The sequence below is a fragment of the Bos taurus genome, chromosome 24 (assembly GCF_002263795.3).
Source record: "Bos taurus isolate L1 Dominette 01449 registration number 42190680 breed Hereford chromosome 24, ARS-UCD2.0, whole genome shotgun sequence".
NCBI lineage: Eukaryota > Metazoa > Chordata > Mammalia > Artiodactyla > Bovidae > Bos > Bos taurus.
In genome coordinates, this window is record NC_037351.1 from 13,859,416 (window position 1) to 13,886,569 (window position 27,154).

General features: G+C 38.4%; 1 protein-coding gene and 1 pseudogene across 2 annotated transcripts in view; both read right to left on the reverse strand.

Moving 5' to 3' along the window:
* Positions 1-11,089: 11,089 nt before the first annotated feature.
* On the reverse strand, positions 11,090-18,038 carry LOC132343756 (small ribosomal subunit protein eS27-like; annotated as a pseudogene). Its single transcript, XR_009492695.1, has one exon. The product of XR_009492695.1 is annotated as a small ribosomal subunit protein eS27-like (transcript).
* Positions 18,039-18,455: 417 nt separating this feature from the next.
* The window catches only part of PIK3C3 (phosphatidylinositol 3-kinase catalytic subunit type 3), a 164,464-nt gene continuing 155,765 nt past the window's right edge, over positions 18,456-27,154 (reverse strand). Inside the window, 2 exon segments of the mRNA NM_001099067.1 lie at positions 18,456-18,819; positions 24,453-24,578. Of these exon segments, the coding sequence (NP_001092537.1) occupies positions 18,805-18,819; positions 24,453-24,578 (141 nt within the window). The 3' untranslated portion in view covers positions 18,456-18,804.

The following is a 27,154-nucleotide window of genomic DNA, read 5'->3' on the forward strand; positions in this document are numbered from 1 at the left end:
AAAGGATGAAAAGGAGATATAAAAAGAAAACATTCAAGAAAACAATCTCATTTACAGTAGCATCAAAAACAATAAAATGCCAAAGAAAAAATTTAACCAAGTGAAAGATTTCTATTCTGAAAGCTATAGGACGTTAATGAAAAAACCAAAGACACAAATAAATAGAAATATATCCCTTGTTCATAGGTCAAAGAGTTAATTTTGTTAAAAATATCCCTGCCACCCAAAGCCATTTACAGATTCAATGTAATCCTTATCAAATTTCCAGTGGTATTTTTTCCAGAAAACAACAATGCCAAAATTTGTGTGGAACCACAAAACACCACAAATAGCAAACGTAAACTTGAAACTTCCTGACTTCAAAATGATTTACAAAGCTATAATCCAAAACAGTAAGGTACTAGCATAAAAATAAGTATACAGAATAATGGAACAGAATTGAGGATCTAGAAATAAACCCATACATATATGGTCAACTAATATTTGACAAGGGAGCCAGGAACATTACATGGGTGAAAAATAGTCTCTTCAATAAATGGTGTTGGGAAAACTGGATATTCACATGTAAAAGGATGGAACTAACCCCCGATTTTACACCACTCACAAAATTAACTTGACATGGTTTATAGACTTAAACATAAGACCTGAAACCATAAAACTTCTTAAGGAACACAGAGAAAAACCGCCTTGAAATTGGTCTTGGTGATTATATTTTGGATATGACCAAAAGTGCAAGCAACAAAAGCAAAAATAAATAAGTGGGACGACATCAAACTAAAAAGCTTCTGTACAACCTTTAAATGATCATAAAATGAGACGTCAACTTACGGAGTGGGAGGAAACATTTATAATATCTAATAAGGGATTAATATCCAAAAACTATATATAAACTCACATAATTCAATAGGATAAAGAAAATAATGTGATTTGAAAATTAGCAAAGAACCAAAGTTCTATTTTTTCACATAAGATATTCAAACGGCCAATCAGTTCAGTTCAGTTCAGTCGCTCAGTCGTGTCCGACTCTTTGCGACCCCATGAATCACAGCACGCCAGGCCTCCCTGTCCATCACCAACTCCCGGAGTTCACTCAAACTCACGTCCATCGAGTCAGTGATGCCATCCAACCATCTCATCCTCTGTCGTCCCCTTCTCCTCCTGCCCCCAATCCCTCCCAGCATCAGAGTCTTTTCCAGTGAGTCAATTCTTCGCATGAGGTGGCCAAAGTATTGGAGTTTCAGCTTTAGCATCAGTCCTTCCAATGAACATTCAGGACTGATTTCCTTTAGAATGGACTAGTTGGATCTCCTTGCAGTCCAAGGGACTCTCAAGAGTCTTCTCCAACACCACAGTTCAAAAGGTACATGTAAAAAGATGCTGAACATCACTGATCATCAGGGAAATGCAAATCAAAACCACAATGAGATATTACTTCACTTTATACCTATTAGAATGCCTATTATCAACGAGACAAGTAAAGTGGTGAGGATATGGGAAAAAAGGGAACATTTAAACCCTGTTGGTAGGACTGTAAATTGATCCAGCCACTATGGAAAACACTATGGAGGTTCCTTTAAAAATTAAAAATAGAATGATGATATAATCCAGCAATTCCACTTCTGGGTATACGCCCAAAGCAAACAAAATCACTATCTTGACAGATATCTTCACTCCCATGTTCATTGCAGAATTATTTACAATAGCCAAAAAAATGGAAACAAATTGTATTCATGGATGGATGGAGTTTTCTTCAGCCATAAAAATAAGAGAAGATTGCCTTTGCAACAACATGGATGGGCTTTAAGGGCATTATACTAAGCGAAATAAGTCACAAAAAGCCCTATTCTGTATGATCTCACATATATGACATCTACAAAAAATGAACTCATGAAAATACAGAGTAAATTGGTGGTTGCCACAGTTAGGGGAGTGGGTGAAAGCGATCAAAGGATGCAAACTACAGTTATAAGATGAATAAATTCTGGGAATGTACATGGTGACTATAGTTAACAGTACTGTACTGTGCCTGTGAAAGTTGCTAAGAGTAGACATTAAAAGTTCTCAACACACACACACACACACACACACACACACGACTGTAATGATGTGAGATCATGGATATTTTAACTAACCTATTGGAGCAATCATTCCACTAAATAATCTCTTCTTTCAAGTCTCTTATACCTTTCCTCCGTCATTCCTGTTAACCATTGTTTTTGTTTTTGTTTTTGTTTAATTGGCTTGTGTCATCACACACTCATGTATTTTTCCTACTTTCTTAGCCATACCATGTCAGTTTCCTTTGCTGCTCCTCTGCCTCATCTAACCTCTAAACACAGAAGTCTCTCATGTGTCAGTCTCATGCATGATATCCACCCTCTATAAGGAAATCCCAGGTGACCCCAGTGGTAATGAACTTGCCTGCCAAGGCAGGAGATGTAAGAACAGTGGGTTCAATCCCTGGGTTGGGACGACCCCCTGGAGAAGGGAATGATATCCCACTCTAGTATTCTTTCAGGGATAATTCCATGGACAGAGGAGCCTGGTGGGTTACACAGGGTCACAAAGAGTTGGACATGACTGAAGTTACTTAGCACAGTATAACATACTCTCTATAAAATTTTTTAACGTTTTTCTCCTTAGGTGATGACAATAATTTTAAATTTACAGTTTTATTGAAATGTAATTCACATACCATAATACCCACAGAGTTGTACAACCATAACCACTAACTAATTTTGGTATATTTTCATCATTCCCAAAAGAAATCCCATACCCACTAATCACTCACCCCTTCAATCCATTCTCCCCTCACACCTTGCCAACCACTAATCCATTTTGTCTCTATAGATTTAAATATTTCAAATAAATGTAACCTATCATAGATGCTTATTTTTTGTGACTGATTTCTCTTACTTAGCATGTTTTCAAGGTTAATCCATTGTAACATGTATCAGAACTTCATTCCTTTTTATTGATGAATAATTTCCATACATCACAATGGCTTATTCAGTCATAAATTTGTGGGTATTTGAACTGTTTCTACTTTCAGCTATCATAAATGCTATGAACACTTGTATACAAGTTTTTGTTGAACATATGATTTTATTTCTCTTGGATACACCTAGGAATAGAATGCTAGTCATATGGTAACTGCTTGTTTAACATTTTGAGAAACTGCTGAACTGTTCTCTAAAGCAGGCTGAAATATTTCATAATCACAATCACACCAGAGGTTATGAGGTTTATAAACTGCCTACATCCTCATCAACAATTATTATCGTCTGTCTTTCTTATTAGAGCTCTCCTAGTGGGTCATAGTAAACACTCTCTTCCAACAACACAAGAGACCTTTACACATGGACATCACCAGATGGCCAATACTGAAATCAGACTGATTGTATTTTTTGCTGCCAAAGATGGAGACGCTCTATATAGTTGGCAAAAACAAGACCTGGAACTGATTATGGTTCAGATCATGAACTCCTTATTGCAAAGTTCAGACTTATAGTGAAAAAAGTAGGGAAAACCACTAGGCCATTCAGGTATGACCTGGATCAAATCCCTTATGATTATACAATGGAAGTGACAATAGATTCAAGGGATAGATCTGATTGATCTAATCTGCCTGAAGAACTATGGACAGAGGTTTGTAACATTGTACAAGACATCAAAACCGTCCCCAAGGGCTTCCCTGGTGGCTCAGTGGTAAAGAATCTGCCTGCCAATGCAGGGGAAACAGGTTCAATCCCCGATCTGGGAAGATCCCACAAACCACTCAGCAACTAAGGCCGTGAGCCACAACTACTGAAGCTTGAGTGCCCTGGAGCCCATGCTCCACAAGAGAAGCCACCACAATGGGAAGCCCAAGCACCAAAACTAAAGAGTCACTCCCCTCCTCCACAACTGGAGAAAAGACTGAGCAGGGATGAAGACCCAGCACAGCCAGAAATAAATAAATAAATAAGTAAAATCCCTGAGAGCTTGAACTTAGATAGTCCGTGTTAGTTACTGTACCAGCATTTGTCTTTTTATGAAGCCAATATCAGAAGACTTGCCGTCTTTAACACGTTCTTTATAAAATGTATACATTCTTCAAAACTATTTAAAGAGGAGTATTCCTGCATGCAGATAATCATGGTTTTGTTTGCCTCTGTAGATTACTAAAGCAAATTGTTTCATTTATTTTTTTAAATGCCCTTTGATGTTTCAAAACAAAAAGGAACTCTAATTCAATTGACTGACTTTAAGGTCAGGCATATCCACAGTCTTGAGAAGCACTTTGAGCAGATGGTTGCCTGGGTTCTCCAAGGAGGTGTGTGCTGGGTGGGGGTGGTCTCCAAGTGGCACACAGCCCCTCCCAACACTTTCGTACTCTGTTTAGAAGAATCATATCTACGAGGTCGTAATTCATGGTTCAGTTTCAGAAAAAGCATATTCATTGTACATTAGCCATTTAGAGGTCATTTAAATAACAAAATGTTGTAAAAGACATGTAGAATTTTAAAACAATAAAGATTTGAACCTGTAAATGTGTGTGCCTTTTAAAGACGGAAACATTTTTAATATATTTGAGTGACTGCTGGGAAATGTGAAAGACTTGTTCTGTATCATATCAAAGACAATCATGTTTATCACAAAAATGTTCTTTAACTGTATGCTATGTAACAGGGTCAAACAGCCTTCTGAAGAGTAGAATTATGTAAACCCGGTCTTCAGATAAATGCCGTGAACAGAGGCATTTAAGTGAGCTGCCTGAGTGGATTGAGACTTGTTTCAGGTTTGTTGCTAGAGAACAATAATAAAATGTTTTTTTTTTTTTTTCCAAAAAAAAATATATATATATATCCCTGAGAAAAAGAAGTGCAAAGGGGCAAAATGGTTGCTTGAGGAGGTCATACAAATAGCTGAGAAAAGAAGAGAAGCAAAAGGCAAAGGAGAAAAGGAAAGATGCACCCATCCGAATGCAGAGTTCCAAAGACTAGCAAGGAGAGATAAGAAAGGCTTCTTAAGTGAAAAATGCAAAGAAACAGAGGAAAACAATAGAATGGGAAAGACTAGATGTCTCTTCAGGAAAATTAGAGATACCAAGGGAATATTTCATGCAAAGATGGGCACAATAAAGGACAGAAATGGTATGGACCTAACAGAAGCAGAAGATATTAAGAAGAGGTGACAAGAATACACAGAACTGTACAAAAACAGTCTTAATGACCAGGATAACCATGATGGTGTGATCACTCACCTAAAGCCAGACATCCTGGAGTGTGAAGTTAAGTGGGCCTTAGGAAGCATGACTTTGAACAAAGCTAGTGGAAGTGATGGAATTCCAGTTGAGAAATTTCAAACCCCTAAAGATGATGCTGTTAAAGTGCTGCACTCAATATTCTAGCCAATTTGGAAAACTCAGTACTGCCCACTGGACTGGAAAAAGTAGTTTTTGTTTCAATTCCAAAGAAGGGCAATGCCAAAGAATGTTCAAACTACCTCACAATTGCACTCATTTCACATGCTAACAAGGTAATGCTCAAAATCCTTCAAACTAGGGTTCAACAGTTCATGAACCTAGAACTTCCAGATACAGAAGCTAAATTTAGAAAAGGCAGAGGAACCAGAGATCAAACTACCAACATCTACTGGATCATAGAAAAAGTAAGGGAATTCCAGAAAAGCATCTACTTCTGCTTCATTGACTGTGCTAAAGCCTTTGACTGTGTGGATCACAACAAACTGTAGAAAATCCTTCAATAGATGGGACTACCAGACCAACTTACCTGCTTCCTGAGAAACCTGTATGCAGATCAAGAAGCAACAGTTCCGTACATGAAAGAACAGACTGGTTCAAAATTGGGAAAGGAGTAAGTCAAGGTTGTATATTGTCACTATACTTATTTAACTTCTGTGCAGGGTACACGCAAAATGCCAGGCTGAATGAAGCAGAAACTGGAATCAAGATTGCCAGGAAACTCTAGAAAATAGTGAAGGACAGAGAATCCTGGCATGCTGCAGTTCATGGGGTCAGAAGGAGTCAGATACACTTAATGACTGAACATTGGAGGATGGGTGGAATCTGCTGAAGTATTGACTGTGGGACTGAAGAAGAGGGAGCACGGAAGACTGACTCTCAGTTTCCTGCATGAGCAATGCAGTCAAGTGTGGGGACAGGTATAGTGATTAAGTGTAAGTGACAGAAGAAATGGGATTGAGGAAGTTATGTGACGAATTTGCTGTTTCATATGGACAGTTTGAGATAACCGTGAGACATTCCTTTGGGACTGCCAATTAAAGACTTCTCCAATATGAGTCACAGCTTCAGAAACTGATTTGGATAATATAATTTGAGAGTTTTCTGTTTATGAGATGGTATTTAAAGGATAAATATCTATGAAGTGCAGTGACCAAAAATGCCTAGAACATTCTTGAAAAATAACAAATTTACAGGACACAAACTTCCTGATTTCAAAAGTTACTACAGAATAGCAGTCATCAAGATAACATGGCATTGGCATAAGGATAAAGGTAGAGATCAATGGAATATAATTGAGAATTCAGGAATAAATAACTAATTTATAGTCAATTGGTATTTGAAAAGAGTGCCAAGGAAATTCAGTGAGGTGAATTTGTCTTTTCAACAAATGATGATGTGACAATTGGATCAAAGCGAAAGTGAAAGTCCCTCAACTCTGTGACTCCATGGACTCTATAGTCCATGGACTTCTCCAGGCCAGAATACTGGAGTGGGTAGCCTTTCCCTTCTTCAGGGGACCTTCCCAATCCAGGGATCGAACCCAGGTCTCCCGCATTGCAGGCGGATTCTTCACCAGCTGAGCCACAAGGGAAGCCTGTTATATGCAAAAGGGTGAAGTCATAACTGTAACTCACAATATACATGAAAATTAATTCAAAAGGGACCAGTCTAAGACCATTGTTACCATTGTTTCCCCATCTATTTGCCATGAAGTGATGGGACTAGAAGCCATGATCTTAGTTTTCTGAATGTAGAGTTTTAAGTCAGCTTTTTCACTCTTCTCTTTCACTTTCATCAGGAGGATCTTTAGTCCCACTTCTCTTTCTGCCATTAGAGTGGTGTCATCTGCATATATGAGGTTGTTGATATTTCTCCTGGCAATCTTGATTTTGGCTTGTGATTCACCCAGCCTGGCATTTTGCATGATGTACCCCGCATGTAAGTTAAACAAGCAGGGTGACAATATACAGCCTTGACATATTCCAACCTCCAAACCAAACGTCATACTTACTTGTCACCATATTCACTTTTAAAACCTTAATCCAGGCAACATTGTCTCCTAGATTACTAATTGGTGTCCCTGATTTTCCCCTGAAGGTCCATTTTCTACACAGTGATAATTTAATAAGAAAGCAAATTTTTTAGTCTCTTTCTTGAGTTTTCACTGAAATGAAATCTCAAATCTTTAACATGATGTATGAGGGGTGTTTCAAATCACCCCTCAGGATTTGAACCCACCTATCTTTCCCACCTCATCTTCTGATGTCTCCTCTTGCTCACAGGTCCCAGCCATATCAGCTTTCTCTTAGGTTTTCAAACAAGATGACCTTCTTCCTGGTTTGAGTCCTTGCACATGCTGCCTCCTCTGATTAAAATGTTCCTCCCACCACTGTGACTCTCTACTATTCCATAGATAGTTCCTTTGACCCATCTGTTCTTGGCTTAAGTATCATCTCCTAAGAGAATTTTCTTTGGTGACTGTATGTCTAAATTCTTTTATCTTCTTTCACTGTCACATAGCTGTTGCTTTAAACACATTTATTACACTTTATAAGTATTAATTTGTTTATATGCTTGGTTATTGTCCGTCTTTCTCAATAGGTTATAAGATCTATGCAAGAAGCAACCGTGTCTGTTCTTTTTTACCATTGTATCCCCAGTGCTAAGCACACACAATAAGCGCTCATTAAATCGGTACTTGAATCTCTCATTTTTACCCATTAAAAAGTAATAATAGGGGACAGTTACATAATTCTTAGTCTAGACCAGGCACTGTTACATACCCTCTATGTGGAGCAATTTATTTAGAACTCACAAGAAACTTATGATTCTATTCCATTTTTAAAGGAAATCGGGTTACATAGAAGGTAAGCAACTTCCTCGATGTCACCCAGACAAGGCATGAGCAAGCTTAGAGTTAGAAAGCCAGCCCTCCGGCTCTCTCACCTATGTCTGTAACCCCTGTGCCACACTGATGTACACCCGGAAGGCATGGGAGGGGACTTTGGGCTTGATGTAGGGAGCTGATATCTTCTCCTACTCTTGTCTCTGCATGCAAACTTGGCAAGAATAGATGGAGCAATTAGTATGAGGATCTCAAACAATTCTGAGTGAAAAAACGGCACCTTGTTGAATGTTTTCCTTTCTGAGATTCAGAGATAAAGGAGTATTATGGGATGGGAGCCTGTGCCTCCTAAAAGTAGAATTGCAAGGACAAGGAGGATAGCCAGGAGCTCCAAGTAAAATACCCTTGAGGAAGTTAGAGTCTAGGCTGGTGACCTTGGATCAGTAGAACAAAGGTGGGTGGTTGAAACAGTGAGGTCTTGCAGGTGCAGCTATTGGTCCTAGGAGAAAATGACTAAACCCAGGAGCATGTGAAAATAAAAGAGTTGCAGATGGATCAGAATGACAATGAGATATCGTCTCATACCTGTTAGGAAGGCTTTTCACAATTGCTGGTATGGATGTAGAGAAAAGGAAACCCTGTCGGTGGGAATGTACAGTCATCATGGGAAACGTATGACAGTTTCTCAAAAAGTTAAAAACTGTACTACCATATCATCCAGGAATCCCGTTCCTGGATATATATCTGAATAAGTTAAAATCAGTATCTCAGAGGGTTATCTGCATACTCATGTTCACTGAAGCATTATTCACAATAGCCAAGATAAGGAAACAACCGAAGTGTCTGTCATTGGATGGATGGATAAAGAAGCTGTGATATATATTTGAATATTTTCATCCAAGAGAAAAAAATAATGCCTGCTATATGTGACGACACGGATGGACATAGAAAGCATTCTGCTAAGTGAGATAAGTCAGACAGGGGACAAACGCTGTATAATATCACTTTTGACTCTGAACTTGTAAAAACAGAAAGGAGAATAGAAGTTATAAGGAGCTGGAGATAGGGAAATTGGGGAGAAATTGTTTTAAGGGTAAAAACTTATGACCAGTAGGTAAGTTCTAGAGAGTTAATACACAACATAGTGATTATAGTCAACACTATTGTATTGTATATTGTATGTACTGTATACATTCTATTGTATGTATTTGTACAATATTGTATACATTTCAACATTACTAAGAAACTAATTCTTAACTGTTCTCAATGTTCTATTATTAATTTCAACATTACTAAGAAATTAAATCTTCACTGTTCTCAAAGTTGTATTATAAGTTTTAACATTACTAAGAAACTAAATCTTAATTGTTCTCAATGCACACAAAAAGTGATAAATATGTAACATGGAGGAAGTGTTAGCTAATACTACTATAGTAATCCTATTGCAACACACAAATTACCAGACCAACACATTGTTCACCTTACACTTACAGTGTTATGTGTCAATTATATCTCAATTTAAATATATATAAACATAGTTGAAGTGGGAAGTCACACACTGGGCCCTACTGTGCACTGGATAGGCCTTAACCTTCGTACTATCATCTGGCTCCGAAGCGTGCGCACGCACATACACGCACAGACACACACACACACACACACACACACACAGTTCCTTGACATTTCAGGATGTGTTTAGAATATCTTGGCGGTTTGCGTTCTTAGAACATCACTGTTTTTCCCATGTTCAAAGTATGTTCTGGTTTAAGAGTGGCTTCTTGACAATCAGCTTGCTCTTTCTTCGAGTCTCACTAAGCCCCATGTGCGGTGGGCCTACCAGAATTCTGTGCTCCTGGGGCCCTGTAGATGTTAACAGAATGGCAAGGAATGGCGGTAGACCACATGTCACAGGTATCTCTCCTGCCCTATTAGAGTTACTAAAACATACCAAGGTAAAATTACTAAGGCTTTTAACAGAGCACTGGCAGGCCACTGAACTGAGCTCAGGGACTTGTGAATGTGGAGCCGTGTGCAGTAGCGTTATGCCTTGGTCATCAGCGAGTCACTGGTGCTTAACTCCACAGGCCTGGATGAGACCACCCATGAGGAAATAGAAAGAACAAGTGATCTCAGACATAAGCACTGTGTTGGTTCAACATTTTGAGATTGATCTGAGGAGAGAGTCCATAGAGGAGAGGCTGAGAAACCAGCCAGGAAGGTCGGCGGTCACGATATGAAGAACTACCTGGCCATAATGCTCTTACAGTATGTTCTGAGACTCTCGTTCAGTGACAGAATAAACAGGATGACACTGATGTGTGAAGGTCTCACTACTGAGATTCTGGTATAACTACCAGTACTGTGGGGTGCGTAGGCAGAGGTGAGTCATTTAATTGAGGTGGACTGGGATATTAGTGCTCTCATGGAGAAGCACAGTAAACATTCAAGCTTTCTTTTTGCTGTTGTTTTTTAATTGAAGTGCAGTTGATTTACAGTATGGTGTTAGTTTTAAGTATACAGCAAAGTGATGCAAAATAATTCAATTATATATAACTGAATTTATATATATATATATATCAGATCAGATCAGATCAGTCGCTCAGTCGTGTCCGACTCTTTGCGACCCCATGAATTGCAGCACGCCAGGCCTCCCTGTCCATCACCAACTCCCGGAGTTCACTCAGACTCACGTCCATCAAGTCAGTGATGCCATCCAGCCATCTCATCCTCTGTCGTCCTCTTCTCCTCCTGCCCCCAATCCCTCCCAGCATCAGAGTCTTTTCCAATGAGTCAACTCTTCACATGAGGTGGCCAAAGTACTGGAGTTTCAGCTTTAGCATCATTCCTTCCAAAAAAATCCCAGGGCTGATCTTCAGAATGGACTGGTTGGATCTCCTTGCAGTCCAAGGAACTCTCAAGAGTCTTCTCCAACGCTATATATATATATATATATATATATATTATATATATTTTGGGCTTCCCTGGTGGCTCAGAGGTTAAAGTGTCTGCCCGCAATGTGGGAGACTTGGGTTCGATCCCTGGGTTGGGAAGATCTCCTGGAGAAGGAAATGGCAATCCATTCCAGTATTCTTGCCTGGAGAACCCCATGGACGGAGGAGCCTGGTGGGCTACAGTCCATAGGGTCACAAAGAGTCGGACATGACTGAGTGACTTAACTACTAATATTTCTTTCAGCTTATTTTTCATTATAGTTTATTAAAAGATTTCAAATATTGCTCCCTGTGTTATCCAGTAAACACTTGCTTATCTATTTTATGTATAGTAGTGTAATCTGTTAATCTCATACTCCTAATTTATCCCTCACACTCCTTTCCCCTTTGGTAACCATAAGTTTGTTTTCTACATCTTCTGTTTTACAGATCCATTTGTATTATTTTTTAGATTCTACATGTAATAATATCATATAGTATTCATCTTACTTCATTTAGTATGATAACCTCTAGGCCCATCCATGTTGCTCAAACGATAACTCTTCATTCGTTTTTATGCCCAGTATTCCATTGTATATATGTACTTCTCTATCTGTTCATCTATTGACAGACTGCTTCCATGTCTTGACTGTTATAAGCAGTGCTGCTGTGTGCATTGGAGTGAACATATCTTTTTAAATTAGTTTTCATCTTTTCCAGATGTATGCCCAGGAGTGTGATTTCTGGCTCAAACAGTAGCCCTATTTTTAGTTTTTAAAGGAACCTCCATAGTGGCTGCACCAATTTACATTCTCCACCAGTGTGGGAGGGCTCCCATTCTCCATACCCTTTTCAGCACTTATTTGTAGACATTTTGATGATTAGCGATCCTGACAGGTGTGAGGTAATACCTCATTGTGGCTTTGATTTGCATTTGAAAGCAAGTTTTAAATAGACTTCAGGTTCAGAGAGATGCTCTCAAGGAAATTTTGGTTAGGTGCCTCTATTTGGGACCCAGCTTCCCTGGTGGCTCAGATGGTAAAGCGTCTGCCTGCAGTGCAGGAGACCTGGGTTTGATCCCTGGGTTGGGAAAAATCCCTTGGAGAAGGAAATGGCAACCCACTCCAGTACTCTTGCCTGGAAAATTCCATGGACTGAGGAGCCTGGTAGGCTACAGTCCATGGGATCACAAAGAGTCGGACACAACTGAGTGACTTCAGTTTGAGTTTCCAGTGTTCTTGCCTGGAGAATCCCAGGGACTGGGGAGCCTGGTGGGCTGCCGTCTATGGGGTTGCACAGAGTTGGACATGACTGAAGTGACTTAGCAGCAGCAGCAGCAGCAGTAGCCTCTATTGGGGACTATTTCTACTGGTGCTGTGGTAGCAGGTGTATGTGTTTTTCCCTTAAGACAAACTACCTGGTAGGTGATGGCAGCTGCTTATAGCAGCAACCCTGCCAAGTGGGCCAGAACCCTGGACATTCCTAGTATATATTTTGGAATGCAATTTCTCACCTGACCCAAAGAGAAGAGTTACAATTATCCCAGAATACCAATTTGGTTTTCTTTTTACAATTGGGCTTGGTATCCTGCACTGAGCCCGGTGGACTAAGGAACTGGGTGTCTGTGAGCGTGTGCTGTCCCACTCCTGGCTTGGCTCCTCCATCGCTTGTTGGGCTCCTGTCCTTCCTCTGGAGTGGCCTGGACTGGTTGGTCCTTGTCATCAGCCATGCCACAAACCCTGGAAATGAGCACCATGTTATTTTCTCCTGACTGCGGACAGCAGTGCTGGTGGACGTGTGTCTGCTCGGGGCTCGGAGGCCCGTCACAGGGCGGCGACAACAGTGCAGGTGAAGCTGGCGACCTTGGTGCGTCAGGTGAACATGGGCTGGAAGGGGCGGCGTGGGTGGATGTTGCGGTGAAAGCAGCTTGGGGCTCCCATGGTGTAGAAAGACAATGTTTCCTGGCTTTAGACAGTGAGCTGCTTAGGATCTCTTAAAATCAGCATTACTGAGGTGCAATTTCTATGTCGTAAAACACAATACTATGTTTTTTGGTACATGAATTGTAAACTTAGTCGCTGTTCCAGTTTTGGAACATTTGTCATCATTGTATAACATCCCTTCAGTGTCCCTTTCCTGTCAATTCCCATTTTCTTACCCAGCCCCTGGCAGCCTCTGAATTGCTTTCTGCTGAAGATTTATCTTCTCCGATAAATGGAAACTTATATGTGATCTTCTGTGTCTGGCTTCTTTCACTTAGCATATTTTTGAGGTTCATCTTTATTGTTTCAGTGTAAGTGCTTCTTTTTTGGTGATGATGGGTCAAGGAACTCCAGAGGTTAGAGATGGGGGTTGTACAAAGCTATATAGGAATAAGAGACCATTCTCACTGACCTAGGGAGGGTTTGTGCTAACAAAACAGATAAAGAACATGGTAACATTGGTCCTGATGTCTCAAGGACAGTGGTGATGATGATCAAAGCTGAAAAGTTAAAGAAATAGCTAAATTCTAGTTAAATTCTGTGGTTCATTCAGATGTTACTTGACCTGTGTTGAGCTTATTTATATCTACATCCACTCTGTTCACACTCCAGAGTTTCAGAAAAGTTAGACACCTTATTTGGTGAGGTATCTGGTAAAACTGAAGCAGGAAAGAATCAGGGCTCCTTGGAGAAACAGCTGATTGCAGGGCTGGGGCACATCAAGTATAAGATGAGCCTGGATCATCTTGTGCCAGAAGTAAGAAAGGCTCAAGAACATTACAGAGTCATGTTGGACACAGGCACCAGACTGTGGACAGGTCAGTCTTGGGCAATTTTACCATCATAGTAAGTGATGATAGGAATGCACTGTACAAAATAAAATAGTATCCATACTAATATAAATGAATAAATAATTAATGGAGAAAGGACAGCTGTATCAGTAGGTCTCTAACAACTGCCAAAAGAATAATGGAATTATAAAAAAAATCATTTACCTTTCACCATAGTAATACTTGATTCAGGCAAGAAAAATCAACATATGCTAAAACCAATAGGTAAAAGTGTGTAAAAGAACAAGATATTAACATAGTTTCAAGGTGTCTCCCTATAAAATACTTATAAATTGCTCACTAATTTGTAAGTTTCAAATACAAATTAACTTCAGAGTTTGTAGTTTTTCTAGTAGTCATGTATGGATGTGAATGTTAGACCATAAAGAAAGCTGAGCGCTGAAGAAGTGATGCTTCTGAACTGTGATTGTTGGAGAAGACTCTTGAGAGTCCCTTGGACAGCAATGAGATCCAAACAGTCAATCCTAAAGGAAATCAGTCCTGAACATTCACTGGAAGGACTGATGCTGAAACTGAAACTCCAATACTTTGGTCACTTAATGTGAACTGACTCATTGGAAAAGACTCTGATGGAGGGAAAGACTGATGACAGGAGGAGGAAGGGGACCAGAGGATGAGATGGTTGGAATACATCACCAACTCAATGGACATGAGTTTGAGCAAGCTCTGTGAGTTGGTGATGGACAGGGAAGCCTGGTATGCTGCAGTCCATGGGGTTACAAAGAGTCAGACAGGAATGAGCGATTGAACTGGAGAGTTTGAAAAAAGCTGGAAAATGTATTTTTACCAAATGATGAAAGCTACCATGACCAGGCATAGAACAAATTCATATCATGTGTTTTCTGATAAGGTCATGAAAAGTACACAGTATTTATTTTTTTGAAGTGTTCCAACCAAAAATAACACAACTTGAGGAAAATTAAACAAACTCAAACTATGGGATTTTCTATAAAGTAACTGCCTTATACTTTTGAAACTATTTTAACTAGTTCACACTTTATATGAATTTCTTTCATTTTTAGCTGTGCCAGGATCCCATCCAGGTGGTATGCATTCTTTATGGTGAAGTGTTAACATATCAAATTATTCATTTCAGAAATCTGGTATACTTTCCATATTTAATTATAGAAAATTCATGTTGTTTGTGAAATTTACCTGCCTTCCCCTCACACACAAAAAACCCCAAGAGTCTCAATTCTTCTTTTTTGTATCCAAAATGTGTTTATTGGGATGGCTTCCCATTCATCTTGATACAGGATACTTTTAGTGCTGCTTCTGCCTCAAGGAGCATCCTCCTGTAAGCCTTGCTTCTCCTCTTGTAGGCTGGCAGAGGACAGTAGAGCAGCCAGCACACAGAACTACTGTGTCTGTACATGGCTAAAGCCTGCGGTGATTTTACAGCACCCTGGACATTTCACATCCATGAAATAGCAATTAGAATTCTGCATCAGGCACTTTTTCTTGTTTCTTCTTCTCTTCTGGACGGAGATGGAGATCCTTTGCCAGAGGCATGTTCTCATGGGGAGCTCATCATTGCCAGAAAGGCAATTCTTTACAAAAAAATAAACTGTAATGTTAGGTCTATGTGCAAAAATAGAAAGGATATTGTGCCTGTAAGTTAACAATTGCAGGTTAAGATTTACTTTGTCTGCATATTTTTACTGACTGACTTATTTCTTATTGCAGTTCAGTCGCTCAGTCATGTCCGACTCTGCGACCCTGTGGACTGCAGCACACCAGGCTTCCTTGTCCATCACCAACTCCCAGAGCTTGCTCAAACTCATGTCCATTGAGTCGGTGATGTCATCCAACCATCTCATCCTCTGTTGTCGCCTTCTCCTCCTGCCTTCAATCTTTCCCAGCATCAGGGTCTTTTCCAATGAGTCAGTTCTTCCTATCAAGTGGCCAAAGTATTGGAGCTTCAGCTTCAGTATCAGTCCTTCCATAGAATATTCAGGACTGATTTCCTTTACAATTGACAGATTTCCTATTTCAAGGCAAGTATGAATCTGTGGCATGATGACATGACTCAGTTTCTTAAAAATTTAATTAATTGACTAGTCCCTGTATCTTTGGTAATTCTGTTCAAAAAAAGAAAAATAAAGAATAGGCTTTGTTTGTGGGGATTCAAGTCTAATGGACCACATGCACTCATATGCAGAGTATGTGCATGAGAGTCACAGAGGTCAGTACCATCACCACTGTCTCTGTGAGAAATGAAGGCCCGGAGATTCTGACGGTTAAGACTGTGATCACGAGTAACTCAACTTCAGACCCTAACTCTGTTCTCACTTTGCAGCCTTACCTTGGGCAGGTGATTCACTTGTCTTAAAGTTCTATAAAATGGGGAAGGAATTCTACCTCAGGACTGTTATACAGAATAGTGATATATAAGGCATATGAAGCAATTAGTATAATCCTGATATGTAATAGTAAGTTCTCATAAGTTATGTTGACTGTGATTATAATAAATACTCACTTGAAAACTTTATAATACACAAATGAGGTAGGGAATACCTAACCCTATGGAGAGTAAAGAAAATCAGATTATATGAACCCCTTATTTAGGGACGTGAACCACAGTTTACTTCTTTCTGATAGCCCTACTCACAGTGGCTGCCATCCACATTTTCTCTCCCCAATTCAGAAATCTCATTCTGAATACAAGAGTATACTCCTACTTCTAAATTAAGGCACGTGTCCCCACAAACACTTTCTTCAAACTCAAAGAAAGCAATGTGCTTGAAACACTGTAAACCTGCCAAAAATCTGAATGGCAATGATAATAAAGGAAAATACAGACTACATGATTTAAAAAAATGGTATCTGGGGGAAATAGTAAGAGCACAGAGGTTGCTTGAGCAGTAGAAATGGAAACTGATGAATCATTTTTCTTTGTGATACAGGCTCACCACCCACAGCCAAAATACATTCTACAAAACCAAAGCCACTATCCTTCCTTAGTCAATACCTGTCTTCCTTCCTATAAAGCTCTCTCTCTCATAATCCCTATAAACTTTGCACAGAATACAAGCTCACTCATAATCAACCCACCTTATTATTGTTTGCCACTATACAATATCATAGTAGTTCAAAAACATTTATAGAGCATGTAACATAAATATCCATATTACTATCTATGCAAAATGTTATGGAGTTTATAAAGATGATTAAGATGATACAGTTTGACCTACAGTTAATTCAAACAGAGGTCAGCAAATTATGGCCTGAGGGTCAAATCTGGCCATAACATTTGGTTACACGTTGTCTGTGACTGTTTTACTTGTACAACAGAGTATCAGTTATGACCAAGATCATGCTTTTCAAAGCTGAAGATATTTACTGTTTTGGCCGTTTACAGAAAACGTTTCCCAACCTCTGTAACAGGAGATGCAACTACAATAAAAATGCCTTACTGCACTGAGTGCCAATTAAAAAGCTACAAATAAAGAATTAAAAGAGTTCAGAAAGTTGGAGCGGTCACTTTTAGCAGTGTCATTTTGAGGAAACTTTTGAAGGAGGTACCAATAGAAACAGGACTAGAAGAGTAAGAATGCAGATTGGTTACAAACTTCTGGGTAACAAAACATGATGAAAATATATGAAGCGAAGAAAAAGTAAGCGAGAGGATGGAGCTTACCCATTAGATTAGGCATTATTCTCTTATGATAATATTCAGAGGCATTTTCATCCTTACCATTTTTCTAATGTGCATGTATGTTTTATACAAGTCAAATTCCATATGCCGCTAAGATTCTCTCTTAATTATATACTTGCTTTCCAGCTGGTAACCCCACTCTAATGCAGCAAACTCACAGATATGAATTTGGTAACATTATAATGACATTTTCTGAAACTGTGCCTTAATATAACCTTCTTAAATCTTTTTCTATCATTTGATATTAAATATTTATTCAGCATTGAAAGAGATACTGTTTACCTTCCAAAACAAAATTATATGACTTTACAACAATTTGCCAAGGTTATCACTGCTCTGCTCTTCTCATTTGTGTTTGTTCCTTTTTGCTAAAGTTCCATTAGGTAAAAAAGCTAGATGGACTAGTAGGACTTCCAGTCTTCAAACACTACAAATTATTTTGCTTTAATCAGAAAGGGTAGATTATATTAACAGGTCTAGGAGAGTTACTTTTAAAAGCTCTTGAAAACTAAGTTTTCATAAAAAAATTTATTGCACAAAGACAATTTATGCTTACATGTAAAAATATCTTAGGTTCAATATGAAAAACTGCTGCCATATTACCTTTTGGCTAAGTATTGAGATAGTTACATTTTTATAACTTGATTTATATATGTACAACCTAGGTAAAATGTGAACTACAAAACAAAATTTCCAGTATTTGTAAGTAAGAAAAAATGGTTGTCTTATTTGAAATATATATAATTCTTAAGAATAGGCATAACATGTAAAACTTGAAGTATTATAGATTGGGCCAAAAAAAAAAAAAAAAAAATCTAGGGTGGAAGAGGAACAACAGAGACAGGGAACAAGGGACTGAGAGACAAAGCAAACAAGCACAACCGAGAAGCCCAAACTCATACGATGCTCTGCCGATGTGAAGAGACGAGAAAACAATGGGCTTTCAAAGTTGAAGACTAAAATGTTTTACTATTTCAACATAAAATTCCTTGAGAACTCTCAAAGTATGTACATGGTTCTGGAACAAGATTCTTACTTTTTAGCTTATTAACAATGTGTACATTTGAAAATAATTATATACAATACTTCAAACAAACCATTCAAGATTGCATTTAAGCAATGACATCCAAGGAAACAGAACTCAGGCACTGTGAAACACTTAGGGCATATGGTATCTTCAGGACTAAATGTTCTCTTCCTTGTTGACAGTCTTAAGTCTTCATTACACACATGTTGCTTTTAAAGTTGTTTTCTTACAGTGACAATCATCTTGATGGGCCAAACCCAGTTTCATTTTCTCCAGTACTGCAAAAATTAAAAACAACAACAAAAAGAAAATAAGCTTCTCTGTTCACAAAGAAGAGAAACAACAGTTTATAGTAAAAAAAATTAGAATAAGACAAACATGTAATCCTTAATAGAAAAAGACAAAGAACAACAACATAAACTTCAGGTAATTCTAGTTTATATAAGCAAATATTTTGGGGAAGGAATGTTTGCTAACTGTAAGCTCAAGATGACTTCATTATTAAATAGCAGACAAATCTAGAACTAGGAAGGCAAAAATTCCACTGAATTCTGCAGTGACAGATGATTAATATTCTGAGTAATAAGCTTAGTTCTTGGTGCAACATTTTTAGAGACTGTGAAAATTATTAATTTATTCCACACATTGTGAAGCCAATGTACAATACAGAGTACAGAAATGGTTTGGAAAAAAATAAAAGGAAGCAGTGCTGAAAGAATAACAAAGATCCAGTAAAGAATTTTTTTGGAGACATTAACAAAGATGTGCGGGGCCATTAACGTAACATTAATTCATTAACAAAGATGATGCTATTAAAGTGCTGCACTCAATATGCTAGCAAACTTGGAAAACTCAGCAATGGTCACAGGACTGGAAAAGGTCAGTTTTCATTTCAATCCCCAAGAAGGACAATGCCAAAGAATGTCCAAACTACTGTACAATCACGCTCATTTGACATGCTAACAAGGTAATCCTCAAAATCCTTCCAGCTAGGCTTCAACAGTACATGAACCAAGAATTTCCAAATGTACAAACTGGATTTAGAAAAGACAGAGGAACTAGAGATCAAATTGTCAACATCCACTGATTCATAGAAAAAACAAGAGAATTCCAGGAAAACATATACTTCTGCTTCATTGACTGCACTAAAGTCTTTGACTGTGTGGATCACAACAAACTGTGGAAAATTCTTAAAGAGATTGGAACACCAGACCACCTGACTTGCCTCCTGAGAAACCTGTGTGGAGGTCAAGAAGCAACAATTAGAACTGGACATGGAACAACAGACTGATTCCAAAGTGGGAAAGGAGTACATCAAGTCTGTATATTGTCACTCTGCTTATTTAACTTCTGTGCAGAGCACATCATGTGAAATGCCGGGCTGGATGAAGCACAAGCTGGAATTAAGACTGCCAGGAGAAATATCAATAACCTCAGATATGCAGATAACTAAAGAGCCTCTTGATGAAGGTGAAAGAGTGAAAAAACTGGCTTAAAACCCAACATTCAAAAAATGAAGACCATTGCATCTGGTTTTATCACTTCGTGGCAAATAGATGTGGAAAATGTTGAAAATGGTGGCTGATTTCATTTTCCTGGGCTTCAAAATCAATGCGGACCGTGACTGTAGCCACAAAATTAAAAGACACTTGCTCCTTGGAAACTTTATGTTTTGATCAGCGGAATATTCTATATTTCTGTTCTTTATTCCTAATGGTAAAATAAGGTCCATATAACGTAAAATCAGAAATAATGTTCTGATCTCTTCTCCTCTGGGCATCTTTTGCATCTGTGCCTTCTCAAACTAGATGAGAGAGTACAGCAGTTACAGTGGAAACATTCTACACACGGTTTAAGTACTAAGGTCCTTACATAAAGGTAAAATGGAATATAAATAAAATGAATAAAAGCAAAATAGGAAGCTTTCCCCTCAGGACTGAGGCAAAAAAACTAATTCTTTGTTTGAATAGCAGATGGAGCAGATGGCTTGTATTTAGAGGCCATGTTGTATCACAAAAAACCCCAAAGAACCTTCAATACTGGAATCACATTCAGCATGGTAAGATGTCATGTTTATGGGAGGAATGTAGGACCTGAATTACTTCGGAGAGAGTCCCTGACACATCTGTTAGATACGGGGGAAATGCTGGCATAATAAACATACTCTTTCCTCCTTTCATGATGTATGTTTTAATCTCAAGTGTGAGAGTGTGTGTGTACAGCTGGCTTCTCTTCATCAAAGGTGCACTGGGGCTGCACATTCCTGTGACCTTCTGCTGGGCCCTGTACTCTTCCTCCTCAAATACCAAAGGGGCTAAGGAAGGGTTCTTGCCAGATGGATGGCAGTGGGATGTGCTCTTAGTGTGCTGAGCTGGAACTCACCTAAAATTTCCAATCTGTTCATAAATTTTTACATTTAGTGTGCCAAAAATATATCTCTAACCTGAATCTATATTCATCCAATTAAATATGTATTAAGATTAATGGAAATCACCCCCATCCCCTTCTCCAGACTTTTACCATCAATCAATGAAGAAAGACAGACAGGAAAAAGCAGAAACTAGAAAGAAATGGGCTGCAATATGAGAGATTTCCATTGAAAGGCATAGTTTTAGAGCATGAAGTGACCCAAACTAAGTGGTCTCCACCTTTTTGCACAGACAAGACTAGAAAGCCCTATAAGATGATTTTGAAGGGAAAAAGACCTCTGATGATGCAATTTCAAAGACAATGACCCAAATAAAAGTGGTTTTCAGTGGAAAATTTCCACCACTAGTAGGTGGGTGTTGCTAGGCAACAAATATTACAGTGTTTAATCTCAACCCTTCCTAGCAAATGGCATGATGGAATAAAATAAGCCTTTCGGCATGTCAACATAGCACCTGTATCTGGCAATTTTTCAGTCGTTTTTAAGAATATTTCTTTAATGCAGGAAGAACTTCTGTTAACATGTCTACCTCCATTTTGTAAAAAAATTGGTTCTATAATCCATAATGATTACTAGGAAAGCACTAAAATTAGCATAAAATCAATTAGCAAAATGCATCCTTATAATAAATGCTGAGGGACAAAGAAACACATGTTCATCATCAAAACTTGAGTGTGCATGTGATTTACTAGGATCAATACTTAGCAAATGCATATGTAAGAATGTGAATTTCGAAGGAAAACATATTCCCTCAGAGATTAGTTAAGAAACAACTATGCATATATATACTTTTATAATCTGAAAAGACTTAGGTGAAGTTAAGACCTTGTTTGGACTTCCCTGGTGGCTCAGAGGTTAAAGCGTCTGCCTCCAATGCAGGAGACCCGGGTTCGATCCCTGGGTCTGGAAGATCCCCTGGAGAAGGAAATGGCAACCCACTCCAGTATTCTTGCCTGGAGAATCCCATGGTCAGAGGAGCCTGGTGGGCTACAGTCCACGGGGTCACAAAGAGTCGGACACGACTGAGCGACTTCACTTTCACTAAGACCTTGTTTAGTGTCTCTGGTACCTTTCAATACCTAAGCAAATTCCAATTAAAATTAATGTCTTAATGTTACACATATTGATATTGTTTGTTGTATAATAGTATGAACACAGGTGACAGTTAAAAAAAATCTTTATTATTAATTTATTTTTTGGCTGTGTGGGTCTTCGTTGCTGCACGGACTTTTCTCCAGCTGTGGGGGCTGGGGGGCTACCTTCTAGTTGCATTGTTCGGGTTTCTCACTATGGTGGTTCCCCTTGTGCAGCACGGGCTCTCGGTCACGGGGGCTTCAGTAGTTAGACGGCTCCCAGGCTCTAGAGCACAGACTCAATAGTTATCGTGCATGGGCTTAGTTGCTCCGCATGATGTGGGATCACCTCAGATCAGGGATCCACCCATGTCTCTTGCACCGGGAGGCAGATTCTTTACCACGGAGCCACCAGGGAAGCCCTCACAGACGACATATTTAAAGAAACTTGAAAGACAAGCATGAGCACTTTCAAGTTAACTTCCTGAGGCAAAGAACTTGGGATTCTTGTAAATCACTATGTTGTACACCTGAAACATTTATAACACTATAAATCAACTATACCTAAATAAAAATAAAAAAAGTGTATCAGATTCTGATAAAGAAGACTTAAGCTTGATAAGCTAGAAATTAATCTAGCTTGTCACTGGTTGGATATGGGGGTCAGAAGATCTGGGTTCAAGCCTTTATTCTGCCCCTCATTAGACACATGAAGTTGGCTAAGTCATTATACCTTTCTGGACTTTTTCCCTTTACAGTTCTAAAATATTCTGCTGTGTTGTATGTTGATCCAGCTCTGCCACTAACTAGTTTGGTGACTTTGACAAGTCACTTAACTTACCCTCTGAGTCACAGTTTACTCTCTTGAGAAGTGATGATGATTAATGGTGGGTACAGCAAACCTTGAGTTGGCACTTATAATAAAATACGACTCAGACTGGTGTTTAGAGACAAGAAACATTTTTTGTCACAAGAGAGAAAGAATATCAGCTAATATTTATAGGAAAAAAAATTCCCTTATATTCATTAGATATTTCTTAAGTGTTTAAAGGCACTGTGCTTCTGGGTCATTGATACATATCCCAGTCTTCAAGAAGCTTGCATTTTAGGAGTTATAAGGTGATTCAAATATTTATAATAGAAAATAAAATGTAAGTGAAACTCATATTAAAAGTACAAAGTACTATTAATATTCAGAGGAAGATGAATCAGAGTGGCGTTAATAGATCTTGGAAGGACAGGCTGGATTTTAGCAAGCAGGCATTTACAGGAGATTCATTATTAAGGAGACAGACATTCTGGGCTGAAGAAAAGAGCTAAGTAGCCAGAGAAATGGAAGAAAACAAAAATATTGAGAAAAAGAGAGTATTCAGGGAATAGCTTAGAAAGAAGCTTAGAACACAACAATCTGGAAGGCCCTGAATTGCTAGAGACTGGACATCACTTGCAGGCAACGGGGAAACACTTTTCATATTTAAATTATAAAAAAAAAGGATAAAGCTGTATTTTGTGAAGATATATCTGATTGGACTATTTAGCAGAATAAAGATAAGAATGCTGAGAGAAAAAAAATACTAAAAGCAGTTTTGAAGGATTTTAGTTACCCAAAGTATTAAAATGAAAAACTAGGTCAAAATGTCAATAGTGGGAAAATGACAGAAAATGATAATTAAAAAACAGTTAAGGAAACTCACAAGGCTTAGTGACATCCTGTATGCTGGGTGAGGGAGAAGTTAAAACAGACAAGCTTTGAGCTTGCAGTATTAGTAAAATTATCATTAACTGAATGTGTAAAGTCAGGAAGGAGTTCACAGGAGGATGTGGGAGAGGAAAGCACCCTCATTTTTCTTTTCCCTAACCACTTACATCATCATCCTCATCATGAAATTCAAAATTGAAATAGGTTTTAAATCTGAGGTTTATCATCAAGGCTAGTGTAAAAAAGTCTTCCCTCAAACAACTGTAGAAGAGTCTGCTAACCAGTAAGTCTACAGATAGACCCTTCTGTGTGTGCTACATACACCATCACTTTTCTCAGCTTCTAACTTCTTTTCCTAGCACTTCACCATTTACCAAACCCAACAAGTGTCCAAGTCTCACTTGTCAAGGCCTCCACCAGGCCCAAGATCATTCTCAAGAAAAATTTATAGGTACCACTGACTACAATATACAGATATACCTATGCTGACGCTCCACAATTTAGTTACTAAGAGTATTTCAGTGGAATGTTTTAGAGTTATTAGTGCATCAAACACACTCACGTTGGAAGGCTGGTGAGATGTCAAGAAGGCTTGACAAAAAAAAAAATCAGAGAAGATGTGTCATTTGCAGAGAAAGGCACAGTTCTGAGAGAATTCTATGGGAGAACATGGAGACGCTGAGATGAACGCACTGCCATCAGAGAACTTACCTGGGCAAACTTGTGAATCTGCTCCACCACTGCAGCAAAGAGAGCATGGACACTTTCATCAATCAGACTTTGCATGTAATGTACTGCCTCTTCGTCAGACAGGTCTAAACGAAATTTATCCTGAACCTACAAGGTCACAGTCTATTAGCTTTTGAATAAAGAAAAACATAACATTTTGAAGAGACAAGAACAGACAGATACAGATATTATTACAATGACCTATTTTTACAGCAAAGAAATGGTTCATAACCTATAAGGAGTTCTGAATACTATTCTCCTGAATGTGTAACTTTACTTTTTCCTATATGCTCTTTATATCACCCCATCTTGGTTGGTTGTAATTTTTTTTTTTTTTTCAGAAAAATATTAACAAAGTGAATAGAAAATAATTCTGTTCAGCCCTGCAAATTTAAAAACAGACAAAAAGTAAACTATAAACTAGATCTTCTAAGATGTCCCCTTTCCTATAGGAGTTCCTTATACTTCTGCAAAGAACTACTTCAATATGACCTATAATTTCTAAAGACTGAGGACTTTTTCATTATTTCATATTAAAACATACAGTTGATTCTGAATAGCAATAAGAACTAGAAAGATTAGTAGAGATATATATCAGAATAGTTCCCTAAAACACACAAGCAAATGTTACCAAATGATTGTGTGTTAGAGCTCAGTTGTATCTGACTCTGCAACCCCATGGACTATAGCCCACCAGGCTCTTCTGTCCATGGAATTCTCTAGGCAAGAATACTGGAGCAGGTTGCCATGCTTGACTACTTCATGCTAACACTGTGCAAAAGCACCTTACATGCAGTATTTCATTCTACTCTCTGATGGCTCTGAGGTAGATAATATCTCAATCTCTAAGACACAGAAACTGAGACAGAGAATTTAGGAAGCCAACCCAGGGACCTTTAACTGATGATAAGTGGCTTATGCTTCCAGACGATCTCAGTAACCACTGTACTTACTCCTTTCTCCTCTTATAAATGATCCATATAAACTTCTGAAAAGACAGGCTAGAAAAAAATGGGATTTCCAAGTGGATAAAAAGTGGTCCATGTTTAGTATTTCCTTTTAAGTATGGAGTTGAACTACTACAAAATCAGGAAGAAGAAAAGGCAGACAGTACTACAACCCATCACGGATGCAATGAACATGAACTTGGGCAAACTTTGGGAGATGGTGAGAGACAGGGAGGCCTGGTGTGCTGCAGTCCATGGGGTCACAAAGAGTCGGACACGACTGGGAGACAGAACAACCACCACCGCCACCCATGGCCCGCTCAGTGCTCTTTTCCCTTCACTGCACTGCAAGTATACCGGGTGATCCGACAGCCCTGCAGGCTCAGGAGAGAGGAGGTAAAAGAGAGGTAGGTGGAACAAGTGAAACACAATTTGGTGGAGGGAGATCTAAAAGTATACCTTCAATCAACTCTCTCATTTCTGGATCCCAGTTAAAGAGTTTATTCCATTGTATTCCTTGATTTCTACCTAGGGAGGTCATGTCTGAGAATTTTAAAAACTATTTTTTTAAGGACGTCAAAAACACTATAGGGCAGAAGAATCAAAATAAACCTTTAACCCAATTTGCCAAAGCCTGCATACTTATATAAGTGCTTAAATTACAAACAGAAGATATGTATTTAGTATATAAAGAAAATGTTATTCACCGAATATGAAGACATTCTTTTTTTATAAGAAAGATTAACTGCATAAAAATGGTTGATTTGTTATCATACATATTGAGTTGTGTTAGGCTACTTGTTATTCTACCCCTGTCCTTTTACCTCTGTGCCTTCCACCCTTCTACAATTTCTCCTCTGACTCCTGGTTATCTCTTTCAGCTCCAAACTCTGTCCTTTTACACCTCATTAGCTAAGGCTGCACTCGAATCAATCTGCAGTGTTCTTTTTTTTTAAAAGAGAAAGACTATAGAACACTTTATTATATTTTTGTAAATTTTGTGCTACACATCTCTTATATTAATGCAAATTAAAATAAACTTAGAGACAGTATTTTTTAGATAGCCAGTAGTTGAACATTTATCAACACTTCACAGAGCAGCACCCTTGAACTCTTGGCAAACTGGAAACCCAGATAAGACATATTACTTATCAAGCAAAAGGATGCAAACTTGTAAATCTTAGCCTCTGCACTGTCTTTCAAAAGTAGATAAAATACCCTTTGTTTGAAATATCGTTGAGTATTACCAAAATGTGACACGAAGTGAGTGAATGTTGGAAAAATGGCACCAACAGACTTGCTCAACACAGAGTTACTACAACCTTCAAAATCTGTAAGGAACGCAGTTATCTATGAAGCACAATAAAATGAGTAGTCAATTTCAAAAAATTAAAAAGAAATGATATATATGTACTAAAATATGCTATGGAAAAAAGGAAAATACTGTTGAACTTTGCCATGATTAAATACTTTGAAGAAATGCCATAAAGATAGCTGGTAACAAAAGTTTAAACAATATAATCAAGATTTTCTAAAAGGAAAAGTTGAAATAAAAGATCTAATAAGAACAAAAACTACATACTGGAAGAAGAAACAAAAAGACTCCATTTGACAACTACCATTAGGACTTTCATAAATGAGTTCTGAACATAAATGAAGTCAGGCAAGAGTGAGCATATGACAGAGCTAAATGGGTTTAAAATAAACAGCAACAACAGATCCTAAAAATAGCCACAC